A 27,845-nucleotide genomic window follows, 5' to 3' on the forward strand; every position below is an offset into this window, starting at 1 on the left:
TTAAGAGAAAATTAAAAAATAGAATTAGCTGTAAATGAAAATTCTTTGACACAGAATTTTATTTTAATAGTCATATAGCAATTCCAGGTATACTTCATTTCAGATGCAAAATTTGATAGAAAAATTAAGTACAAAACCAGTTATAAAGACGGAGTTCTTAATGTAACTTACTACCCCTTTTAATTTATCAGCATCATTCGCAGAAAATTCAGAAGTAAAATTGGCATTGAATGAAAATTTTTATTTTATTAAAAAAATTTTCAGAAAGTCAACACTGGCATTGTTGCGATGATGGATGATGTAGATAAAACAGAATGAATGCTGAAATTCAGATTCGTCATTCAGTCAAAAAAATGTCATTAATAAAAATTCATGTTGGGCGTGGGATGTATTAAATCACGTCAACCGTCCCGCACAATAAGCAGTTGTAAGTGGACATGAATCTTTGGTTTTTCAGCGTAGCGTGTATTGAGTTGTTGTAACGTAAGTGGTTGAAGTGGGTGAAAGTGTCAGCAAACTCCTAAAGTCTGAAGAACAAATAGTGACAGAGATAAAATATTCACTACATTATCGGCTATTCAACTCAGCTGGACGCTGATTCGAAATTAAATACTTTACTTAAAACCAAAAAATAATAAAGTGATATAAATTAAGAAATGTCTGCCAGGAAAAAAGTATGACTAAAAGATACGAAGATCTGTTTCTTTCTTCTAAGAGATAAGTCAACGTTAGTGCAGAGTTTTGTTTTAAGAGAACTGAATCTAAAACGAACCACAGGAAATTGAAGAATTCATATGAAAAACATTTAACTGAAAAGGTAATAAATAAGAGTATTGTTCCGAATTATTTCCGAACAGCAATGATCTGTTCATGATTAAAAATTATAATAAAACTCAAGATATCAGCAAATAGCATATAAAAGAATATTATTAATTCCTGCCTTGAATATTGTTAATAAACTGTTATTAAACAGTTAATTGACTATTATTGACCACATTCAGTAGTCAAAGACAACTCGGTTTGTTAGCAAAAGGGAAGCTAAGAGATGTATCGTTATGTCCTTATTTGATCGTTCTTATTATGATTTCAAGCTATTTAAAAGCAAAACACATTTTTGCAAAATTTATTTTTGAGTTTTAATAATAAAAATTCAACTTAATAAAGCTCTATAGTTAAACTAAAAGTATGTTTCTAAAGCCTTAAAACATATAAAAACTGTATAATACGTCATTGTCTGATGATGCGAATACATGTAGCTTTCCAGGCATTTTCTCAAACTTTAAGATACAGTTAAACAGAATCTCAAATATTCTTTTCAGACGCCGATTTTGAAGAAAAACCGATAAGGCAGTTTACCATCTTTCCAAGCTTTAAAGAGATTTAACCTGCTGCCTTTTGGACCACGAATTCGGTTACTGTTTTTGTATTCCCAAATTAATGATCCAGTCACTGCATGCGGTGGTATAATAGAACAGGACAGTAACATAATCTGCAGAGTGTTTAGTGAACTTACAAATTAGATATGATGAGGAAATAAATCTCTAATCGTTAAATTGTGCGACATTAGAATGAGCCCCTACGTAGAGAGAGACATCCAGGAGTACGATATCTGTATCACCAATAAGGATAAAGGGTAAGTTGTTTTGAACTCTGAACGCAAATTATTTACGAAATGAAGGGAAAAAATTCCTCATCGTCACTATTTTTATCTTCTTCCATGAACTATAATTCTAGTCACCACACATGCGGTGGTGCAATAAGACAAGGAGTAAAACTATTTAAATGATGTTTAGAAGATTGGCCTATTCCACAAAATATCTATGAAAGAGATATAAATCTTTAATCGTTTAGAGACATGAAATTAGTCTGCTTTCATTAACCATTTTTCGAATCTATATAAATGTGATGAAAAAATAAGACAAATAAAATGATTTACAGGGTGTATAGAGATTAGTAACATATGCACATACTAATGACATATATGAGGGTAAGGAATTTCTAATCATTCAATGGCATAGTATCAATACCATCAAGTAATCAGAAATAAAATGTCCGCCGAAGACATTTTCTCCACTCGTAGTTCAGTTCCCGTTTTAAAGCACCACTAGGGCTATTTTGGGACGGACATCGCAATTTTGAATCGCGGTCAGATGACGAGGATGACACCTGAGCTGGTACCCCCTCTTCTAATTTCCGCACCATTCACCACTCGTAAGGAAATCGCTTAGATTCCCCTGATTAGGAATGCACTATATATATACAATGTAAAGGAAAAACACTTACCGCTACTCCCGGAGGGCCTGTTTGCCCTCGTGCTCCTGGAATCCCGGGCCATCCTTGAGGTCCTCTCTCACCAGGCGTTCCTGGAGGGCCCTAAAACCAAAGAAATTCGTTTTTTAACTCAAATTACTTTTCATTGCAAAAGAAAAAACTGAGTTCTGTGAAATTGCATGTTTAGAGTCTCATAATTACCTGAGTCCCATTTTTTCCTGGTGGCCCTGGGGGACAAGCTTGGCAGGTGGTTGTATTTCGCTTTTTAGCCTGCAAATCAAAGGCCTGTAAATTTTAGCACGCAGTAAATTAATTAGTAAGAAAATAGGTTAGTAGCATAATAATGTATCAGTTTTTTAAACACCTCACATTCGAATTCTTGGGTGGCTTTTTTAATTACAAAAATAAACTTATCTTTCTTATGCGACTGTTAATCATGTATTTTATATCAAGGAAAGTTTTTCTATTTTCCTTGAAATCAATCTCAGACGAAAGCATAGAACATTAACAGATGTTTATTGATTGAAAAAATAATAAAATAGTTTGTTTGCAATAGGACGTAATGATTTAAATTGAATTCGCCAATAGATTTTGATGGAAAAAAATTTCAAACATTTTGAAAGTTTACGCTAGGTTCATTGTTATTTATTATTTTCTCGATTTGATGATTGATGATGTTTTGTGTTTGGGATCTAAGAAATTCTGCAAAACTAATTATTCTAAGAAATTTCAAGAACAAAAACTTAAATTAAATATCCTACAGATATTTATTTTTAACCTAAATTATTCAGTATGTAAAACCTGCAGCAATATTAATGGTAAAATAGAACAAATTTAATAGTTTTAAATTGTAAACTGACGGGATTGTTATGAATGTTTTACAGAATATCCGAATGTTTTTCGCAGAAAAATATATACTGTCCAAAGATTTAATCATGCATGACAATTGAAAAACTTTTAATTCAATGAATATTCTTTAGAAACGTAGAGATAAAGAAAAATTTGAGTCGGTTGGTTTTCTAAAAAAATTGATAACAATTATTAAAAGCAATGAAACAACAAACATTGAAATCTAACAAAAAAATTTTGCTACAGTTAAAATATCTTATTTCTACTTTTTACGATATTTTATGTTCAGATTTTCAAGATCAGATTGTTAAGAAGTTTTTGCCTGATTAGTATTTACTCCACATTATAAGAGTAAGCCTGTTTTATGAATATTTAATTAAAGAAGAATTATGAAATTTTTTTCATTATAGGCAAGACAGTTATTATGCCTTGCAAAATAAATTCAAGCTTTTCAACATAAAAATTTGCCATATATTAATTTTTCCAAAAATATCTGAGTTTAATTTTACATCATATAAACCCAAATAAAAATTAATTAATTTTAATACATATTGCAGAAAAAATTTCCAGGTGAATCAGTTGAATAGTTTTACTTTTTTTGAAATATGATCAATAATAATGAATTTAATTTCATAGGTTACATGTCACAGAAATCTTCCTCAAAAACAACTTAAAGTAGCGTTCTTAAATTAATACAAAAATGCCTTAATTTAACTAATTTAAAATCATTTTGATATTCATTTTATATTTGAAGTTGTTAAAAGTGGAATAATAGGCCCCCATTTAAGGTTAATGACAACTATCCCCATTGAAATTTTCTTATTGACAGTTTGAGGTCTTAAAATAAGGATCTCGTGAACACTAAATTATTTAAAAGCAAGATGGTTTCAAGAATGGCTGAGAGAATTTGGACTTTTATAGATTTTAATTTGCTGATAGACGCAGTTAGCATTGTTTTATTCATCGCTTTATCTTAAAAACGAAATCATTTAAATTTACTCTCCCGAATTTTTTTCGGACTTGATATGCACAAATGAATTATCAATTAAAGGTAATTTAAGTAAATTGAGTAATACGATACATATATTTAGTTTGTTTTACGATTTAATATATTAAAAAGTTTAAGATCATGGCTTTCTAATTATTTTTTAAGTGGTAATAGTGATTAATTAAAAAAACACTTGCCATTTTACTTTTTCAGACGTCTAATTTTTGCAGTGTCATCCCATCACCCAATATTCCCCAATCATGTGTTTAAGTCTTGCATTTTATGAAACGATCACTAACTGCTCAGATTTTTTCATACAAATAATTGGCAATTTTACTAATACCGTATGATATACCCGAACAGGACGTCATTTTATAAATATATTAAGCAACTGTAAAATTTATGATTTAATACTGATAAGTAAAATTAAATAATTTTAATATGTTTTAATATCTTCTTAAAATAGAAATTAATGTAAAAAACATTGCGTTTTCTTTAGATGCAGTACGACATCACTTAACTGCATATTAGAAAAGTATCAATAGCATATTTATCTTTGTTAGAAAATTACACAAACGTTTAAACCTCTACTTCATGGCACCTGTAAATAAAGATAGAAATTATCAAACAAGGGCGTAGAAAGTACTATAATGAGTGCACATTTTAGCTTATGTTACCTGAAAACGAAATAATTATGTTTTATGATCTATAACATTTACCACTATCTTTATTTTAAGTAAGAACTTCAAATAGCTCGAAAGTATTCATAAAGTTTTGAGAAAAACTTATTCAGTGGCGAATCAGCTTTCATATATTTTTCGTAAATTATTGATTGTATCATGACTGTTTTAATACTTAAATTTGAATCGCTTAGTCTTTTATGATTGACCATTTCAAATTCTTTGATGAGCACCAGAAGAAGTTTCCGTAAAAAGAAGTTTTAATCAATGAATTTATAAACGATTAATTTTTGAGTGATTTAATTAACGAATTTATCAACGATTAGTTTTGAAACTCTTTCCGAATCTTACCATTTATAGTAAAATAAATTAAACTTAAATTAAAGGATGCACTTAGGTATTTTAAGAGAACCGAAATAATTAAATGTTCAAATTTACTAAATTCAACAAAGCAGTTTCAGTAGCTCATTTTTTTTTATATAACTCCTCCAATTATAAGAAGTGGAAGAAAGCGATTGTTAATACTTACTGGTAGTTCTATGCAAGTTTCTCTTTGAGATCTAGTTGGATCACAAGTCATAATCATCCACTGAAGCTCCATCTGAAAAAACAAATTATATAAACAATGAATACACTAGTGTCCTTTTCATAATTGCGCTGCTCATCGAATGGTTTTCAATTACTGTGAAATAATTTTTCCTATTGAGGAAAGAAGATTTTACAGTCTCTACAAAAATCCAAAATCTTATTGATTACAGAGTAGAATTTTTAATCACTATTGACTAATAGTGATTAAGAATCCTACTCTTAATCACTATTCACATTTATTAAACATCAAACATTTCAGAGAAAGTCTGGAACTTTGGTTAACGCACATCTGACTTTCTACTTGGTATTAAAAGGTATTTTCATTAAATATGTCTCGATGAAATAATTCTTAACAAATTGCATGACCTAATCTTTAGTTTCGAACTTTCCCAAATGCATAGATACTTGTCAAACTGTTTGTTCAATTCTTCAACTATTTAAAATACAATACCTGTAAATTATCATTTATTTGAAAATGGAAATTTTTTTTACATCCACGGGGAATATATTTATATGATTCATTATGCAGCAAGGAATGAAAGAAAAGAAAATCATTTTAGAAATATCCTTTCTTACGATCGCAAAGTGCTTCTCAAGTACAATAATTTTTCCATTTTTTCCATTTTCGATGATATTTTAAACTTTGTCTGAAGTCTTTATTTCGATAAACTAAACTTATATCTGAAACTATCTGACAGAAGAAACATTTACTCAAATGTACTTACCCTGTTTACAATACTGTTTTTTATATTCTCTCCAGAATACATATGGAATCGATTGCTGATAAAAAGATAAAACGAATCTAGAACAGAAATATCAAATTGCACTTACCTGAAGGGAGTGGTTAAACCCTATTATTCAAAGCTAAGAAGTCACTTAACAATTGAAAATATTTTGCCAGACTTACCACAAATGAATAGTCAACTTCTAGACTTTTCATTCAAGACGGGCATTTAATTTTTGGTATTCAAAAACTAATACATATAATTATGTTTTTTTAATACTCTTTCAGTCAGATATTTTATTACTGAATGATTCAAAAATTTGCATAAAACATACTTTCAAATGCAATTCGAATAATTTTTAACTTTATTCTGTTACTTTTTTATTATATAATTCGTTCAATTTCAATCATAGATAAAGAAATTCACCTGAATTTCAGAGTCTCATACTTTAAATTTTTTTATCTACTTCTAACTATAAAACTCAGAGCTACGTAGGTTCTATATTCCTCACAAGATATTCTAAAATAATTCCTATTCATAAGATACTCGTAAATTATACTTATTCGAGCAGCTGTTTGATATTACTTGTTTCTTTTCAGAACTGAAATTATTTTTATTTCTTGTAAAAAACCTTCTGTAAAAATCTATCATTTGGTGAATTTGGTCTTATCTTTTTATATACTTTTTTTAATAATCATTATCGCCACCAACAGCAAAAAGAAACTTCACCGAATTTAACACGGGTACTGTCAGATTTCTAAGTTCAATTTTAGTTGCTACCAGTTGAGAAAATGTTTTGTTTTTACCATAAAGCATTATAAAAATACCTTCAGGTTGGAATTTTAATATTTTCTTTGATGTCTCAGTTTTTATTTTAATATTTTCTTCGACGTCTCAATGTCTTTTTATTGAAGGTTTTGATGCGTCTTTTTGTTCAATTTTTACTTCCTAAAAAGTTTCAGTTTTTTTCATAAATTTCTGTGAAAACTTTCTTTCTGGCTTAGTCTGGACCTATGCAAGTTATTTTCTTTCAATTGCGTCTAAATATTTAAAATGTTTTATTTCATCAAATATTTTTAGGCACTTTGAAAGCTCCACTTCTGTTATTTGTTTTCAAATCTAATGCACTAATGTTCATTGTTTTCAAAATCTAATGCACTAAAACGGATCTCCGTAATTTTTTTATATGAATAAATATATTTCTCTGTATGTTGTATTAAATTACTTTAAATCTTAATTAACAAGAATTCTTTTCATTTTAATATTTTAATACGAATTTTTTATCGATTCCTTTTTTAATACCGTATCGAATGCTGCCATGATTGATGCCGATTGATTCAATAACTGAATTGTAATCTTTCATGCAGTTTAGAAAATTATATCGCCAACTATATGGAAAATTTTGATTTCAGTTATTGTGCAGGCTACTGCATTTATTTTAATTAGACCCACCAGATGGCTGTACTAGTATTAGGTTGGGATGAAAACTGACGTAATTTTTTGTGAATAGTTTTATTTAATTCTTTTTCCTTTTAAACAAATAATTAATTTGTAAATATAAATTTAGCGGAATATAATCATTGGCTATTCTACAGAATTAACATCTTTTTTCTTTAAACTCCAGTAGCAATCGACAATTATTATCAACGTAATTATCAACCATTCACTTTTCTGTAATATAATCAAACAGTTTGTAGGGAAATGAGGATTTTTGCTATTTTAAGTACTGCAAGGGCACGATGTTGGTTATTTGTTTATTAACATTAAATTTTATGCCAACAGTACAGTAGTTGTGAAATCACTTGAAGTAGTTGTGAAATCACTTACTGATAATCCAATTTTTAAAAATTGAGTCGTATATGTAAATAATGTTAGTTATAAAACAATTCATTTTATATTAAATTAATTTATATTATTTATTTAACCCTGAACGATTAATTGTTTATTTTTAACTATTGAATTGCGAATGTTTAACTTATGATTATTGAAAGTTTGTCCAAAAAGCAAACATGAAACTTGCCGTTATCTGCCGTAAAACTTCCGATTTTATTCTTAATGCAGCCTCTTTTCCTTATGGCAAAAAATGTCCAGCAATATTGTTATGATATTTTCGCAATATCGTTCGGCATTCAGAATATCGAATAATATTTTGGTGATATCGTAAAATATCTTGAATTACTGATAGAGTTTGTCTGAAATTCTTTTCCGCACTGTATATGCCTCAAGCATATCTTACAGATGATGGAACCAGTTTTGAGTTATTGTCGTAAAAACTGTTGTAAAGAAATACTTTTTAACACTGCCGTTAGTACCGATTACGTTATTGTTAATTAGTGCTGTTCTGGTTTTCATTCATATGTATATTCTTGTGTTGTGCTTTATCAGGTCACTTGCACTACTCTAAATAATTCTTTAAAAAATATGTATTTTAACCATTAATAGTTCAATGGGAATTGACATAAATGGTGCCTTCTGTTAAGCGGTAATGTACACCGTATTTTAGTATTATTTGTTAGGTAGTCAAAATTTATTTATTGGAAAATCAACTGAACTTTTATGAAATAATAATGTTTATAGAATAAAAACAGTTATTGAACAAACAAACCTGACTAAATCCAGTCATTTTTTGCCGTCGGTGATTTAGTTTTTATCATATTTTTCCATTTCCTTAACTAACATTTATAGTTTACTTCATATTTTTTTCTCCTTAAGAATCAAAATGTAATTTTCACGGTTTTATTGTTAATTAATGCTGACTCAACCACTGTTTTTTAAGAGCAAGTTTCATTTTTCTTTACAGAAAACCCGATTCCATCTCTTGCGATGCTAAAGATTACCCTGTAATGTTAATAGAATATAATCAATCTGTATTTAGAATTCAATATGAAATTCAATAGCTTTCGTAAATACGTCACCTGAACTGGTTTGTTGTCTTCAAATTTCGCAATGGTAATATCTCCATTGACGTCTATAGGCCTTCGGATATCGAGAGGTTGAGTCCCGATCAATTCACAGTCAACGTATAAAGTGACCCGATCTCGACGCACGCTCAAATCTATCTTGTGCCAGTCTTTGTCATCATTCTGGAAATATAAAAATCAATAAAAACATTGTTAGTAAGATGTAAATGATCGCGATAGTTCAACAAATGTATTAATTCATTTCTAAAATTGTAAGGAAATTTATTAATTTCTGAAATTCTGAATGCAGAAGTCCGCTGAGCACTGTAATATTCATTTCTCTTTTAAATATTGACAGTCCTTTTGTTCAGAATGTGAGAAAAAGATAAATAATTCAGAGTGATAATCCACATAGGTACACCCCACATCCATCCAAATGTTAAAAAAGTTAATATTTGTCATTTTGTAAAACTTTATATTTGTTAAAAAACTTAATAAACGTCATTTTAACGCATTTCGAATTTTCTTAGGAAAATTACAAAAATCGTTCGCATTTTTATTTTATCTCTTGTACTGACTTTTATCCGTTGAACGAGGTAAATATATATATTGAAGTCTATTTTCTTCAAAAGTTTTGAAATATTGAAATTCTCTATGTGGTATACCTATCTCTACGGATGTGCGTCAATTTGACGCGATCGTAATGCAAATAAAATTTTTAGCAAATTAGTTTCACCCATGCAAAAATTAGAACAATAATAAATATAAATGCACCGACTATACTTCGATCTCGTTATCTCAAATGAAACAAGTCCGATAAGTAACAGTAGAAAGAACGGAACATAGAATGTGAATTGCGTCCGAGTGTGAAAACATTTTGAAAGTTGTAGTTGCTATTAGTTCGAGAACTGAAAAATAAAATACTAATTTTTGAATTGGTAATATTATTGTAAAACTCAATTTTGTACTATTTTGATAAAAAGCCCTTGTTTATCGTCTAAATATGTCTAGAAGAGGAAATAAAATTTTGAGAAACATAGTCAGTATTAAATATATGAATTCGTTCATGCGTCAAACTGACGCGTGTTCGTAGAGATAGGTATATAAGAAATATCAGTAAATAGATAATAAATAAATAGTGGAATAAAAAAAATTTAATAAATAAATAATAAATAGTGGATAAATAAATAAATAAATAGTGAATAAATAAATTATCCACATAGGATAATTTTATGATAATTTAGCAATGAGGTCACATCTTTGGGATTAGAAGATCATATGCTCGAAATTTGTCTTGTACGTGTAGGATCTGGTGTACTTTATCTAGCTGTCAATTTCAGAAAAGAAAGCAGGAGAGTGGTTTGGTAAACTGACCAAAGATCAAATTTATGATAGTCATCCCAAACAACTTTCCAAAAGAGGGACGTTAATCTAATTAAGTTCCACAAAACCATTCTGAGATTTATTATAGAAAATTTTGTAACCTGCATTTCCTCATTGAATTACCGAAGCGTAACAAAATCTCTTATGATGCATAGGACAGAGTAACTATCTAGCAGGTAGCAAAAATGATAATTTAGCAATGAGGTCACATCTTTGGGATTAGAAGATCATATGCTCGAAATTTGTCTTGTACGTGTAGGGTCTGGTGTACTTTATCTAGCTGTCAATTTCAGAAAAGAAAGCAGGAGAGTGGTTTGGTAAACTGACCAAAGATCAAATTTATGATAGTCATCCCAAACAACTTTCCAAAAGAGGGACGTTAATCTAATTAAGTTCCACAAAACCATTCTGAGATTTATTATAGAAAATTTTGTAACCTGCATTTCCTCATTGAATTGCCGAAGCGTAACAAAATCTCTTATGATGCATAGGACAGAGTAACTATCTAGCAGGTAGCAAAACAATAACTGGTTATAGAAATGTGTTATTTGAGACTTCATTTCATGGTTCGCTAATATTCTAAAACACATTTTCTTAAATTATACGTTCCAACCTCATTTAAGAACTCGGAGAAAAATGCCAGAATTATAAAAAGTAAGAAAGCAATTGCGTTCGTCAAAATTTTCAACAATGAATTGCTAAAGTAATTAAGATAGTAATTTAACTAATGCCAAATAATTTTATGCATGAATGGATAAAATATAATTTATCTTTTCAGACCAAAATAAATAAATAAATAAAAGCAAAAATAATAATAAAATATAAAATAAAATAAGACAAAAAGAAATCGAGCAACCTTAACCTTAAATAAACTTATATCGCTGGATTTAACGTCAAATACCTAAATTTGTGTTACCAAAAGAATAGCAGACTTTCACTTCATGTTTTGAAGATAAATGCTATCAAAAAGAAATAACACATTCTTTCGTTTTTAGCTTCATATTTGACCTAGTGCTGCTTGTAAGTTCATATCATTCAAAGACCATCAGAACCCATTTGTTAAAAAAACGCAACGAACGTGCAACATTTTGTTACAGCATCATTGAAGAAGTATTTAAGAACCGAGAAAAAAGCCATTTCCTGCAGCGGAACTGCTTCGACGAAAGCAGTAATAATTATCATCTAACATTTCTTGGGTCACGCCAATCGACTTTATTTAAGAAAAGATGGCAATTTGCCTCTTCCTCTCCATTGAATACTTCGCGTAATATACAAGTATATCTTAGACAGATTATACACTGCAAACGCCCTGGTGGTTTAACAGAACGATTGCTAGTCAGACAACAGTGGCACTTGAGATTTCCTTTGAAGCATTTTGATGATGATTTGAAACAAATTGTAACCAAATCTCCCCGCAAATGGAAAGAAACTCTCTGTATGAAGCTATAAGCATAAGTTGCAGAATAAAAACGAATCATGAAATTACCTATCACTGTTTAATATATATGGATTTACTTTTCTATCAACAGTAAAGTAAACAGCAAGTAGTAAAATTAAACTTGTCATCTTTTTCAAAATATGTTTTGAGTTAAGTATGCAATGTGATAAGAGATTTCACAACAACACACATTTTTTAGTATGTCCATTCATATTTAAATCCATAATGCATTTTTATTTCAGCTTCTATACATGATATAAGAATGCGTGTTCTCACTTTTCGTAAAAGTGGTAAAAAAACCCGACAGGTTTCTTAAAATCCTTTTTGACATTTTATAATAACTTTCATTATATTTGAAATCATCGAATACCTCTCAGTCACCTTCAACTACATATGACTGAGAAAAGAATTCTGACATGCAGTTTTAGAAAGAATTACAGTAAATTAAATTGACTGGATATTTGAGTAAAATATTTCTGGTTGCAGTTAAAAGTAATTTAAGCAATGGTAATTTTATTATATTTTCCTCTTTCCCTTCTTCAGTTTAAGAAGAACACCAGACTAGTAGTAAAAATTAAGTACTAATTACAGAGATGTCCAAAAATATTATATTACATGCTGAAATCAATGCTTGAAATGGCAAATATCAACTAAGTTATATGTAACCATCATGATTTGCAACAAATAAAAGAAAAAATACCTACATGTTTGCAACTGCAAATGAAACATCTCTCTTAATTTAATTTCTCCCCTTGTCACTTTTATAGACTGTACGGTTAATGCAATTATTGGCAATGTGTTTGAAACTTTTTTTGCAAAATTTTCCATAGAGGGTTTTGCGAGTTTTTACGAGGGTAATGTATTTTTCTTTCCTTTGTTTTTGCACATTTGGGTAAATGTTGAATACTACTAGCAGTATCCTAGCTAGAGTAGTATATAACTATCAGGATATAACACGAATTATGATGCCTAGGGCTTGCTATAATCCCCCTTCGTCATATTTGACTTTAGAAAGGGATATAAATGCCCTGATTCTTTGTTTCTTTAGTGTTCTGTTTGTCTGGCATATGAGCAACTGTACACTCATGTGATCCTGTGCTACATCATGAATTACCAACGACTATTTTTCCAGCTATAAATCTGATGCCAAGGCGCACTGTTGTCTTTTCATATTTTGGATGAAGACAAGGCATCTTCCTGTAAATGTATGATGCAAGCCTTGAATCCTTCGATGTAAAATTTTATTAATTTAATTTTTAGTTTTGATTTAATTTTACTTTTTAATTTTTATTTAATTTTTAGTTTTGAGGATTCGATTGAGTTCGAAAGTTTCTATTTAATCCCTGTTTTAATTTTACTTTTTTAAATAGAAAATACTTCAATTTTTTTGAAAATGATATAAAAATATGTTATAAGTCTTCCCAGAATCATCTCAGAGACATAGGTTTTTATTTATTTTCATGAATCAAAGGTTTTAATTTCGTACAATATTTTGTCTTATTACTGCTTTATATCCCAAATTAATAAGTCAAGTTTTTACGTTCAAAAAATATGAAATGAAATGCTAATGAAAAAAATAGCTAAAGTTTTAAGAGTTTAAAAAATATATTAAAATTATTGACAAAATTCCGCAAAAGTTGAATTTAAAAATGATAGTTAAAAAAATCCTCTACTTAGAACAGAAGCGTTATCTTATTCGTATTCCACAGTTCACTCATATTCTATTTTCATCATTTTAGTTTCAAAATATTATTTTATTGATCTGAGAATACTATGAACAAAAAACCTAAGTCTTTAATATAGCTAATATTTTAAAGACATTTCATATAAAAAATTTAATTATATTTTTTCCCAGTGTAGAGAAAAGCCTTTTATATCAAAATTTTCCACTAATGAGTTTAATTTAAGCTCCGGCAAGCATTTGATTTACAACATGTCAAATGTCATTCAGCTATTTGATTCTTGTCTGTTCCTAAAGCAATCATTGAGTCAGAACCGTTTAACGTTCCAACATCAGGCCGTTTCTGGAAAAAGTCGTTAAGTCATGAAGAGTCGGTCGATTACGAGAGGGTAAGGAGAGCTATTTAACCCTTGCACTGGCCTGCCCCTCCTGTTGTTAAGTGCAGACTCTCGAGAGGCATCGATTAACCTAATGAAAGTGCTCATCAAAGGAAGAAGGAAACGTTTCTCTACCTCTGTAGGAATGGGTCAATTTCCTTTCAACTTTACGAACGAATCTTTTTTTTTAACTAAAAAATATAAATTAGCATTCTTGCATTTCCTTTTAAGTAAAAAAGAAAGCATTTTATGATTTAAGTTTTTATGAAGTAAACAAAAAACAAACAGTTTGTTAATGAAGGACTTACGCTCATAATGCTCGTTGTAAAATTAAAATTTTTCTCTTTTATTTATCATCACGCTTCTATGATGACCAAAATTCCTTTCGAAGCGAAGTAAATGTAGAAAAGTCAAAAAATAAAGCCATAATTTTTTTGAAAATAGCCGTAATAAATAATAATAAAACCCGTAAAATTTTTAATCCAAAATACTTCGGAATCAGTGAAAAATGCATTTACTTTGCATGGTATTAAAAAATAGCAAAATAATTAGAAGGGCCTATATTAGATTTGCTATTTTTATGTTTATATATACGAAGGTGTAATCATTAAAAAAATTGATTTCGGAATCTTGATAATCTTTTATGCTTCAAATCTCCATGAATGCAAGAAACATATTTTTGGAATTACGTCTATTATTTTGCGTGTATGTGATCATATAAATTCAAAAGCGCAAACAGCTGAAAAACTGAATTTCAGCTTACACCAAATTTGTAGATCTATATAAAACTTTGGACCATGTTTGTTGATAAATAGACTGCCTGTCTGGCCTTTCATTCGTGAGATAGTACACAGCATTATTCTAATAAGTTGTAAGCTGTAATAAAGACCTGAAAAAAAATTTCTCCTACTTTATTCAGACATTTCTCTTGTGCGAAACGATTAAACTTTTGTATTAAAACAATTACTACAAGTCTGAATCTTCGATTAAAGATGTAAATCTTCATATAAAACATATCAGGTAGCAACAGCTAATGAAAATTGCATGCGTAATTATTTTTTTTCCAGTTAATAAAATATTCTTTGGAATCGTGTATTTTATTATCGTACATTATCGTGTATTTTATCAAGAATTTTAATCTCCTAATGCTGACAATCTGCGTACCAGAAACTGAAGCAGTTAATGTCTTTTTTTAACATTTACTGCTTTATATTTATTATTATTATTGCATATTTATTATTTTATTTAACATTAATTAATGTCTTTATTTCTTTTAACCATGTAATATTCTCTTTATTTTTAAAAAAATGTTTCTATAATTGTTTTTTATTATAAATCAAGTATAAAAACAAGATTAATTATCAACAATGTCTATTTTTTCATCAAGCTTTTTAAAATGAAAGATTAGTAACGCGCTTCATCCTCGTATGAAAAGATATTTCGTTGAAAAAAAAAACAAGTATTATGTCATTTCGAAACAAAATCAAGGAAAATTTAAAAAAAAAAATTCTTTTGTAATACGAATATCAAAGGCTGAATTGTGCAACATTTGTTGCCAAATATTTTAACGTAAGTACTGCAAGCGAAAGTGAAACACTATCCAACTTCCGGCAATAAACACCCTTCTTTCGGTTTTAAAAATGTCAATTCCTTAGACGTAGCCTGCTATAATTTTATGGCCACAACTGAAGATTATGTGTTTCATTTCTATTTTCGTTGTTTTTCATTTTTGTTTAAATGAGATTATATAGAGAAGTATTACATGAATATTGTATTACCTCCACCAGCATTGCTTTTTGCTCTTCATTAGACTGTCTTTTGTATTAAATAGAAAAAAATTGTAGCAATAATTCAGAGGTTAAGACATTTGGCTATCATCACATTTTTATTTTGCTATGTTCTTCTCTTATAAATGTGATGTAAGCTTATGTTTTCTCAACAAGACTTCTGAGCATGGATTTGTTTTACTATTTTCAAGACCATTCTAGAATAGAGATAAATCAAGTGACCCATAACAGCACCGGAAGGTCTAAATAACCATGTATCCTAATTTCTTTAAGAAGGAAAAAAAACTTCCAGCATTGCTTGACAATCGCAAATTGAAATTTTGCACTTTAGGAAATTATATATTCTATTAAAAAACATTGCAAATTTATAATTAAAACAATTTTTTTTTGTCTTTTTTAAAAGGTTCCTTTACACTTTTTCGACGCTAGTACAAATAAATATCACGAATTCCATCTAACAGAATAGTGGGAGCATAGGAGAAAAAGATAACGTTGTTACAATTGCATTTGATAAATAAAATATATTCAATGCTTGTTTTATGCATCAGAGATAGTGGTCATCATTTTATTTTTTAATACTTTTTTATTTACTCACTTTCTTGGCTCTCTGGTTATTTGTCTGTTCGGCACAAATTTTGCAATCGATTTTAACCCTTTAAAGGGCCATTTTTTTTCTAGTTATATAATGTTAAAATATTTTTAGGCTTGAAATTAGAATAAGAAAAGGGATTCATTTAACTTGTTAGATAAATTTAATTTGATTTATTAATTAATAATTAAGTAACAAATCAAGACACATCATTTTGTGTAAGATAAATAACTGAAGCATCTAAGTTTCTGTCTTTGTAAAAAAAATTGTCAGAACATATGCCAACCTACATAATTTCATAACAATATTGATAAATTTGGTGGGAAGCATACTTCCCACGGCCCTAGAAAGGGTTAAACTAACTTTCCGACCAACTAGACTTGAAACCTCAATCATTATTCAGAACTGCATAACAATGCAATATTGACTAGCTTTCTGGTCTATTTTGTACAAATTTTGACTTTGGGTAGATTTTTTGTCATTGCGATTCATCAGGAAGTTAGTTTAAAATCAATTGCAAATTTTACGCACACATACGACTAAAAAGTAGAAAATAACTATTTAAATATCTTATGTAACATGTTTTTAAAGCGGACTAAAATTTATAAAATAATTTTTCTTAGTACCATACAGATTTATAACTTCATGCAAATTATCATGAACATTTTTTACTGTAAATTTTAAAAATTCACAATCGTAAACTTTTAAAACGGTATGTAGGAAATTATAAATCTGTAAGGAATTAGAAGAAATTATTTTACATTTTTATTCAGTATTAAAAACGTGGTATATCAAAAAATATTTAAATGGTTTTTCTAATCGGATTAACAAATTTATGATAATCCGAGTTTTCAATTTCAACCATTTTTCTTATCCTTCAGATTTCTTGCTTATTCTGTAAGAGAGAAATTTAACCCGAGCTGACAGACCAAAATAAGGCACTCACCTTTATATCCAAGAATCGTGCGGCTTGCACTCGTCCAGTAAGATCCAGAGTTAGCATTTCAAGTTCTTGCGTTCGAGGATCGAGTACGATAGCAAACTGCGTTTGTCCCGAGAGATCGGTTATTCGAATCAAGTTCCAACGGTCGTTACGGTTATTTCTCTTGCGGAAAGTCGACACAAAGGAGAATTCTTCTGGGATCCCGAGTGGAAAGATTGCTCTATAGAAAAATCACAATTGATACTTATGATAAGTTCTATGAACTTGAATATATAGGACATTTAAAACAGCGAAGCAACTTTTAAAAATCGATAATTCTCAAAACAGTGAAGATAGGAAGATCTTGTTATGACTGAAAAAATGACTCTCTTTTACGAATCCAGAATTTATTGGTAGATTAGTTTAAATTTAAAATCATCAGATGATTCTACAGTTTGAAATAAGACAACTAATGGAGTAAAAGCTTGAAAATGTTCAATATGTCATTCTACGGTCAGGAACACAACAGTCACATGAGAAAATATAACTTTTTTCTGTATTAATCACTATTTTTGTCGATGGACTCCTTTTATAAAACCAGAAATAGTGATTACTATTGTGAAAATATCGTTCTTTATTTGGCAGCTTAGGCATTCAACGGGGACGGCACAAGGCCATTATAAGCCTTTAGTCCAACGATAGCCTTATGTTATGTAACACATCATTCCGAAGAACAATAGAACCATCTAGAGGTTTAAATCGTAAATTATGTTAGAAATCCTGATTTTAAGACAAGAAAAAAACATTTGTTCCATCTTTTCTACATATACAATCGCTTTAATCTCTATTCGTTTGTGAATTATTAATTTTTAAAGCTGCTCTAGAGTTATGAATCCCCCTGAATATGATTCTTTTAAATAATAATTTAAGATATTAATCAAATTATTGTATATTTGAAATTTTTTCACTAATTCTTCTTAATATTTCCTTAATGTCTTTTATATTGTCACTATGGAATTTTATATGTAATAACAAATATTTGTTTGAATTTAAATGTTATATAATTGATTAAAATAATTTTATTATTTTATTTCTATTCCGATTATTCTATTATATATTTGTATTCCACTTATTCTATTATTTATTTCTATTCCAATTATCCTATTATTTATTTCGAGACTAACATTCATGAACTTTAATACCTTGGGGTCAATACTCCATAGTCAATCGCTATGGAGGTATTAATGAGCCATGACGTAACACTACAATGAGTAATGATTTGCATTTAACAACCAGTCTGGAGAAGTGCGGCGATTCCTTGCGAGTTGCAAAATAAATTAGGTTTAATTTCATTATCATAATTATGTTATACTGAACTATAACGATACTCCTCTATTTTTCATGTAGTATGTCTAGATCCTAGAAATGCTATGATTTGCTTCTCATCGATTAAAAGTGACTAATGAAAATTTTTGACTTGCAAACTGTGATGCAAAACTGATCGTGAAACTGGAATAACTTGAGTAATGTTTCAAATATTACAACTGTGCAGTATTAGTCTTTGCAGTGATATATAGATTTACCTATTGTGTACTGTGTAGTATTTACTATGTCCTATGCATGAAAATTCAAAAGAACATTGATGAATTTATAGAGCAGTTTGGGTACATAAAAATAATTATTTTTTCATAGGAACATGTAGACTTAAATATTGTGCGTATCTGAGTGCGTAGTTTAGATTAAAATGAATTTCTCAATCCAGCCATGTTTATTCCATTAAAAGACGAAGTGAAAGTAACATGAAGTGGTACAGATATCTTTAGATGACGCGCATGTATTCAGTATATGGGACAACGAATAGAAACGAATGAGAAGCATACTCTTGTTTCGTGATTGGTTTTCAAATAGATACGTCCTTCACCGCGCACTGTTCGAGCATTGCAGTTCCATGAAACCAAATCTTTCACAAATATCGAAATCATGCCACTATCGCCGCATCTTTGGAATAATTACGATTGAATTTCCCAATTCTATGTAGGCCACATTCTCTGGCACGCACACATAATGTCCCACATCTGTGCTTGAAACTTTTAAAAAAAGTCTAGATTTGCCTAAATCTTAAAATTTGACAAAACCGTTTCAATTGACTCTGAATAAATATGTTTCAGGAATATTAAAAAACCCCATGTTCTTTAAGAAATTGAAATATCAATATTATTTTGCAAGCAATGCAGTTTACAGTAAAAAATAATACTGAATCAAGACATAATAACTAAAAAAAATGCAGGGGCTCTGGCCTAGGGGTAGCGCGTCTTCCCCGTGATCTGGGAGTCCGGGTTCGGGCATGGTTGCTCTTTATCCCGTGTTCTATCCATGAGGTGGGTGAAAGAGCCCCCCTGTAAAAAGAGGTTGTACAAGCGAGTGTGTGAGTGTCATCTTCATATGAGCTAGAAGTCAGATTTCTGCCCTTGGGTGCTCAGGGGCCTTTACTCTTAGAAACTACTGCCCAAACTCGGCTTAAATCGCTAACTTCGGCAGCGGTCTTGTCTACGACAAGTGCCATAACAACAACTTTAAAAAATATGTATATTGATATAGCAAATATGCGGACAATCTTTAGAAACATAACCCTTAAGAATTTGATAGAAAAGTGAGTAAAGATGTGCACAACAGATCACTTGAAAAAATTATTAAAACTGAAAAAGCGTTAGTTTTCTGTAAAAAGTGCATTTTGTAGATTCAATTATAAAATTTAAAAAAAAATTATTTATTAAAGAGATTTGGTATTTCTTAAAATTCGAATAAAATAAGAAAGAGTTTCTTAGTATACTGATTTCCAAATTACTGCAACAATTTTCATTCACTCTTTTAACGTGGCAGTCGAGTTCTTAAACATAACAATGAAACAATCAATTGCGAATGAATAATTTTTCATTGGGAAATTTTTAATGCTGTCATGTTGAATTCAGCTCTAAAAAATAGGAAGTTAAATTCAAATATCATTAAATATATCTGAAAGTTAAAAATTTCTTATCAGAAATAAATATTTCTTTGAAATGGATCATGAATTTCTCAGATATTCATCCACTGAAAACTCTTCTATCAATTCTGTCAGGTAAAGAGATGAACTTGTCAGGTAATGAGCAACTTACAAATACATGAAGGGAAATCATACAAGTTGCCGATGTACAGTTAAAAACTGCCTCTGCTTATCAAAACGTTCTAATCTAGAACAAAAAGTTGACATTTCACTCGACCTGGTCCACATAAAAAATAACCTGACGATAAATACTTTTCACGGAAAAAAAACTTTGATCGGATTAAAAGAAAAGGAACAATTCCATTGAAGCTCCAGCTGTATCGACAAGCTTGAATGCAAAAGCGTGTGGTGAAAAGAAAGCGTGTGGAAAGAGCTTTGCTGTTTCTCTTCAGAGCTGCTCTGAATGCGAAAGTCCCGATCAATTAGCTTGACATCTGAGAAAAGTCCTTGGTTGGGAACAACGTGGGCGGCACACTGTCTGTCAAACTCACCTCCGATCAATGACCCTTGACACCAATAGTGCTAAGTTACGGCCAAATCTGACTTGGTTGATTGTTTGGGAACTTTATTGTGTCTCTGTCTAGCGCAGAACAGGTAGAGAACTGACGACGGGTACAACAGTATCAACTTCAAGTTAATGGATGGCTTTTCAAAAACTCCACGTGCATAGCAATTACAGATTGCATGACAGACGATTCATAGAAAGCAATCTTACTTTGTTGGTAATGATGATAAGAACAAATGTGTTATTTCTAATTTAATAGTAAATATAGTGATTCATTTAAATAATTTCTATGATTTAAATGAATCAAAATTTATCATAAATTTACAAATAAAAATCCCAAATCAAAAACTGACTGACAGATAATCATAAAATGCTTGCATTTGCTTCCAATTTGAGTACAAGTAGATTCAAGGCAATTTTACTAAGAGTTAAGGCATTTTGAATTGAAAGAATTGAAAACGATTTTTTAAAAAAATGACTTCAAATTTGACCAGTATATCAGATCAAATGACTATATAATGACCGATATAATTTCCAGAATTATATGATCTCAGTCAGATAGATTTCAATCAGATGATCATACGTTCGAGTACCGATTATACTAAGGATCTGAACACTTGGTCTGTATCTTGATATTATCGTGAATTAAATGTCATCTTTTTGGATTGGCGTGAATGTAGAAATAGAAATTACAAGGCTTGAAAACCAAACTCTTCTTCTGTCGAGTTTCTTTAGTTTTAGTTATACAAACGTCCATATTGAAGCTGCATGATAATTATTTTGCGACGGACTTCAAATACTTTTCCTTATCCAGATAAATAGGCCAATCCCTCAACAAACTTCCTGAAGAGGGAAAATCTTCACCAACTGAGAGATTATTTTTAAATGGTCATCAAATCCATATCTGTGAGCCTCTGATCCCGAAAGCGAAACTCCGCCAAATGGGCACCGCAGCATTCTACTGAGCTTCTGTATTACGTCTGTCCGTGATACTGTAGCATTTTTTCCTCAGTAATGAAACTTCAAAGATACGCTCTAAGGGAGCATTCTTTAAATATCCGGTTACTTAACACATTTCTTAACAGCTGACTCATTTGATTCGCTCCTGAATTTCGTACCTTCTATCAAATTAAATGTTCCCTCCCCTATTACATTTAAGAAATAGTAAAAAAGACCTGTTCTGATTACATAGTTGTTAATCACAAACGTGAATCACGGTAATGAACGTGTACACGTGAATTTTAGCGATCATAACAGTCAAAGGAGCGATCATAGCGAGCAGTCAGAGGAGAAATAAAAAAACAGTGGCTTAAGCTTCATTTCATTGCAGTTCCTTCACACTTTCGTAAGTAGTGAAAAGAAAAGCAAATGATTTATCAGGACTCCTCCAAAAATCATAGTGTAGCAATATTGTTTCCCATTTAAATCTGCCAAGGAAGACATGAAGATTTCTTTAGGTGTGGAGTCATCTTGAATTTTCGATTGCGTGCTTAACTAAGAGTTTGCTGAACTGATTTCAAAAATACTGTTTTTACATCCAACTATCCACGTAAGAATAATTGCTGGATATAATATGTATAATTGATTACGAAGGGATACGCATTTCTTCGCAATTTTTTGGCAATTTACTGATATTTTGTCATTAAGAAAGATATATTCTGTTTCAATCTACCATAAAATTAATCCTTCGATTGCATTACTCCCTTTAAATCAAATAAAATCTTTTGAATTAGCTTTTGTGTCTGAATTTTAGAGGTCTAATGTAATGTAATTTCTCTAATGGGTAGTTTTCTTTATCGCAGAGGTAATTGTTGATTATCATTTACTTTCTGTAATCATCAAACTGGGTATGGGCATCTGAAGTTCCGAAGAAATGAAAATTCAAAATATATACATTTTTTCCCGATCCTCTAAGATTTCCCAATTGCCTGTTAATAGCGTTTTGTAATTACACCAACCAGAACTACATTTGCACAAAACGTTTAACGTTTATCTAACTTTAAACATTTTTAGGACGAGAATTCAGGAATCAGTTCAAGGTGTCAAATTTTATATTTTTCGCTCATATTTTTAATATACTCTTTTTCAAATACTAGACTTCCTACATTTTTTTTTACTTAAACTTGGGTATCATAACTGTAAAAACTCTTTTACCATGTGCAATGCATTGCGACTACAGTAGAGAATTATTATATTTGGTTTGTCGTTTAAATTGGATTATTACAATAACCTCGATTCTGTTAAATATTTAGATTGTAAAATATGTAACTTATACTATAATAGTTGTAAAATCAGTTTTCATAGAAAAGCAGGTCGGGACTACAGTAAGAAAACAAATGTTTACGTACACATATAAACAATTGAATGCTTTAATAAAGAAGAAATAGTCCTTACGTTGCTTTAAAATAAATAGTAAAATACATAATTATATCCTCTGAGAGAAAAGTTGTTTTTGTTTGTTTGTTTTCGTCAAAAAGTTCTTCAGATTGAACCACAAACAATTGCATGAATTAGACTGGTCAAAATAAGGAGGCTATTAATTCGAATTAAAGGATAAAGCAGAATGAATTTAAAATGAGTAGCAGTCTTCATAAATTGGAAATAGATAAAGTCAAAGCAAAAAAAAGCATAATAAAGAGACTTTAAAGACATCAAATATTTGTTTGACAAAAACAAAACTAAGGTTTTATGTTTGAAAAAAAGAAATCATTCAGTACCTATAGTGTCATTTTTTGGTTTCATACACTGTTTGCTGATGAGATTTTGAGAATCAAAAATTGGTTTTAATTGTTTTTAAAGAAATAAATTATTCAATTTTAGAACTAGTGACCCATTATGGGGTGCAGGCTTCTTTAACTGAACTGTAGACACAGTAGTAAGATACTCTTTTTTTCCAGTACTTTGTAGTGAAGTTTTTAAAAAGTTAAATATTTTGATAATATATAAATTACAAAAAGCTTCTGCTACATTCTTTATTGGAATTAATTATCTATTCCTCTAAATTTAAAAAAAAAAATGTTAATGTGGTCGAAACACGGCGACTTTCCTCTTTAATACCGCAGTAAACTTACCTGAATTGCAGCATCATCAAATGAATTGGAAATTGGAAATTTGTTTTAAACAAATTGTAATTGAAGATAACGATAGACTTGTAACAACTTGTTTTGTTTTAAATAAATATCCAATTTAAAAGGACTGTCTCAATCTGATAAAAACAGAAATTTACCATCAGAAGATTAATCACATTACGCGTCTAGAAACTTGTTATAATTTCTGATACTTCTTATATTTTTAATTACTTTTCTACTTTCTCGAAACAAATTTAAGTAACTACCTTATCAGCAAATTCATGCGACTGTTCTCGGATCACAAGAAAGTAAACAGAAAAATGATTAAAAATTAGCATTTTCCTTTATCCTCCAATAACCCTCTGATGGTCTTTACCCAAAAAACAGATAAGAGTCAAGTAATCGACAGATTTTGCGATAATGAATCACCGTTCCATCTAATTATTAGAATGGAATGCTGTTATTTGATATTGGAAGTCTCTAACGCATAAATATTTAGTACGTTTTTATAGCATCTAATTTCTAATGTCCCTGAAGCAAGTGAAAGAAACTTGATAGTGAAGGTTACCTAGTTGGTAGAGTGAGATTGGATCGCTTCGACAATCGATAAGCTGTCTGCATTTTGTTGGAGCCTCGTACTACCTTGACACCAGGGAAAGAAACTTCTTTGTCGTCCAAACGAAACTTTCGGATAAGATCGAACCCTGTCGAGAGATAAAAAAATCAGCAGTTTAGTTGAAAGTAACAAAGTTTTAGTCAACTAAAATCCTTGTATAAAATTTCACTGCTCTGTTATGTACAGCTTACTTAATTAATATACAGCTATTATGTACAGCTTACTTAATTAATGTACAGCTTACTTAATTAATGTGCAGCTATTATGTACAGCTTACTTATTAACTTAATAAAAATTTTCCATATTTATTGAGAACGTAAATATCTCCCTTATTATATTTTTTCGCTAAGAATTATATTTAAATTAATTGAAATTTTAGTATATATTAACATTTTACCGGAAGATGCTCATTTCTGAAATTTATATATTCAGTTATTGACAGCAGTTAAGTATGTAATTGCAACTATTGTTTGTATCATTTACACAATTCAAAGTAGAACTGTTTTCAAGGTTTTTTTTATTTTTTTTTTATTTTTTATTTTTTTTTTATTTTACATTTTTCGCTAGTAATCTTTATTAGTAACAGTCACTGTTATTTTTATTTTTGACGATGCTTACAAGAATGAAATCTGATTATTAATAAAATTTAACGTGCCTAGTATTCTACTGGCAAATAGCATATCATAATTATCTGTGATATTTACATTCTTAATAAAAGGGAAAGCAATATTGCTAGATTCAATACATAAGATAATTTAAATTAAATTAATTATTATCACATTATACAGTAATTCATTCAGATGTTGAGCTATAGTCATCATTATACGGTATGTCATAAAAATCTAATGACGATCTAGACTCATCATTTTACAGGAAGCGGTTAATTATCTGGTTTTAATAATTTGACTGAAACCTATATTTTTCTGTCAAAAAAATGGGAGTATAACGACATTTGAAAAGCTATGTACTAAAAATTTAAAATAACATAATGAGCTATACTCATAATTATACGAGATGTCATAAAAAACTGATGATGAGTTAGATTCATCATTTTACAGGAAGTGGTTAACTATCTCGTTTTAATAATTTGACTACCCCCCCCCTTTTTTTTTTGTCGAAAGAGAGTCTAAAGGCATTTAAGAAGCACTCACTAAAGCTTTAAAACAAGCTACTACGAGAAATATAATTCAAATAAAGAAAAATCTCACAACTATCACTATTAAAATAAAAAAAATGTAAACAACAGTTACACGCCATCGTAAAGAAGCTCTCAAATGATTTTCTCACGGAAGTATTAACAGTGTATTTCTTTTTAACAATCACCACTCAAAGTAACAAAGAACTCGGAATGAAAAAACTGAACCACCTTGTCATCTTTCCTTAAGTACCACTTTGAGGTATAATTTACTAATCATTTAAGTAATTAAGCTTGTCGTTAATAGTCATTACGTGTTAATAAGCGCTGACAGATATGCAGGCATTGCATTTTTAACAAAGAGACAATTATATGTCTGTTAATTACACTGAACTATGCATGCTGCCTACATCAGAAAAGGTTTTAACAATTCACATTGCTTTCTCAGAATAATTTTAAAATAGTGAAAAGGAAGAAATGGCAATAAATTCAACATTAACATTTATGTTAGAATAAATATTTGGACTATCGCCCAGTTTTCGGCGTTTTTTAAAAATATCTATGAATTCTTAAAGTTTTAAAAAATAATTTGGAATATATAGGTTTGCATTTGATAACCGTTGTGAAAGAAATTTGAACAAATCTCCATTCTAATTTGAACGCACCGAAAAATCAGAATCACAATAATAATAAGGAAATAGCCTCTTTTCGGGGATGCTCGCCCTGAAACTTTTCTGTTGAATATGTACAAATATAAATAGAATTTTTTTATGAGTGTTAAAGAACTATCGCCACTATTATTTAATCCATTGTTACAAGAATATTAATTATATATTTAAAATAACGAGGAAAATCAATGAACCAGTCCCAATTACTGAACCAATTTCGCCAACTTTTATTTCTTGTTTAAGTTCATGGCCTCGAGATGTATTATCAGGATTTCCCTACTCCACTTTTGAGAGAAATTGAAAAATCATTATCCCACTCTACATTCTCTATGGAAGAAAATCTAGACAGAGTTACCAACTGCAACTATTATTCCGATTTCGAAATAATGATTGTGGATCTTTTTTATATGAATACCTTGTCAATCATGATTATTCGTCCACTTCTTTTCTCAACATTTCTTGAGGTATGGAAATTAAAACTTTGGCAATGCCTTCCATCTCAATAACTGAAACGATTTCGCCACTTGTAGTTGCCAATTTAACAATTCGCAATGAACAATGCTCTATCATTATTGAGCCCCTTTTATAAATATTATTGTGACTAGACTTTTATTATATTTTGGTTGCAATATGATGTAGTTTATCAAAGCTTATTGATATGACTAAAGTGGTTCTATTAATACTAACTGTCTTCGATAATTATATTAATGACATTAATATAATCATCTCGATGAATTTTAATGAAATAAGAGATAAATATTATTTAAAAAAATACTATTTTAAAATATGACTACATGATAATGATATGGATAATGATGATAATGGGACAGAAAGTGGCGGAATTTGTCAAATTATTGACATTGGTGATTCTATCTTTTAGTTTGTAGTATCACCCAAAAATTGAGTTGGAGGGTGCTTGATGACGTATACCCTTGATGACATATCTAAAAGTCGTAAGATTTTATAAGAAATAAAAATTGGTCAAATTGGTTCATCAGATATCTTATTTAGTGGTTGTATCTTTTGAACTCGGTCAAGGTTTTTCTTCTCAGAGAATGTGCAATGAAGTAATGCTTTTGAAATATCTTTCGGAAATGGGCGATGGTTACGAAAAGAGAACCAATAATTTAATATGTAAATCAGAAGACATTGGTGAATCTAATTTCATATGAAGTAAAAATTTACGAAATCGGTAAAATGCTTTTGACTTGGGGGATTATTCATTGGGCATTCCCTCCCCCCCCCAATTATTTTGAATACAAAGATCATGGATGAACAACTGTTAGTTGGATGATGTAAACGGATGCTTTATGGCTTATTGAACCAAGAAATTTTTTAATTGAGTTTTATAAATTGCTTTTAATTTAATTTCCAACAAAAGTTATATTTCGAATACATACATATTGATTTGAGACGTATGTATAAAAAGTAGCAGTAGCGTAGCATTGGAAAGTGGTGCAAAGGGGATATTTCCTTTTCTCTAGAGGTCAAATTTATTGGCATCATAAATTAAAATAAATGTGCAACCATTATCTTTCTAGTGCTATCTGCAAGATTTGCAACTTAGGTATATTTTCTCTCATGCACACCCCACCCCTGATACTCCACTACTAACCAAATCGAAAGAATGAATAA

The 27,845-nt window shown here is 29.8% G+C and overlaps 1 protein-coding gene across 4 annotated transcripts in view; it reads right to left on the reverse strand.

The window, feature by feature from the left end:
* LOC129958488 (collagen alpha-1(XXII) chain-like) overlaps positions 1-27,845 on the reverse strand; it is a 197,195-nt gene that overhangs the window by 58,336 nt on the left and 111,014 nt on the right. For 3 of the 4 annotated variants that reach the window (XM_056070994.1, XM_056070993.1, XM_056070995.1), the window contains 6 exons: positions 24,360-24,495; positions 17,203-17,419; positions 9,017-9,184; positions 5,318-5,389; positions 2,473-2,556; positions 2,284-2,373 (listed from right to left, as the gene is read on the reverse strand). In XM_056070994.1, coding sequence (XP_055926969.1) covers positions 2,284-2,373; positions 2,473-2,556; positions 5,318-5,389; positions 9,017-9,184; positions 17,203-17,419; positions 24,360-24,495 — 767 coding nt within the window. The remainder of the gene's footprint in view (positions 1-2,283; positions 2,374-2,472; positions 2,557-5,317; positions 5,390-9,016; positions 9,185-17,202; positions 17,420-24,359; positions 24,496-27,845) is intronic. The other variant, XM_056070996.1, reaches the window with a different exon arrangement.

This window comes from Argiope bruennichi, chromosome X1 (genome assembly GCF_947563725.1).
Source record: "Argiope bruennichi chromosome X1, qqArgBrue1.1, whole genome shotgun sequence".
NCBI classification, from domain to species: domain Eukaryota; kingdom Metazoa; phylum Arthropoda; class Arachnida; order Araneae; family Araneidae; genus Argiope; species Argiope bruennichi.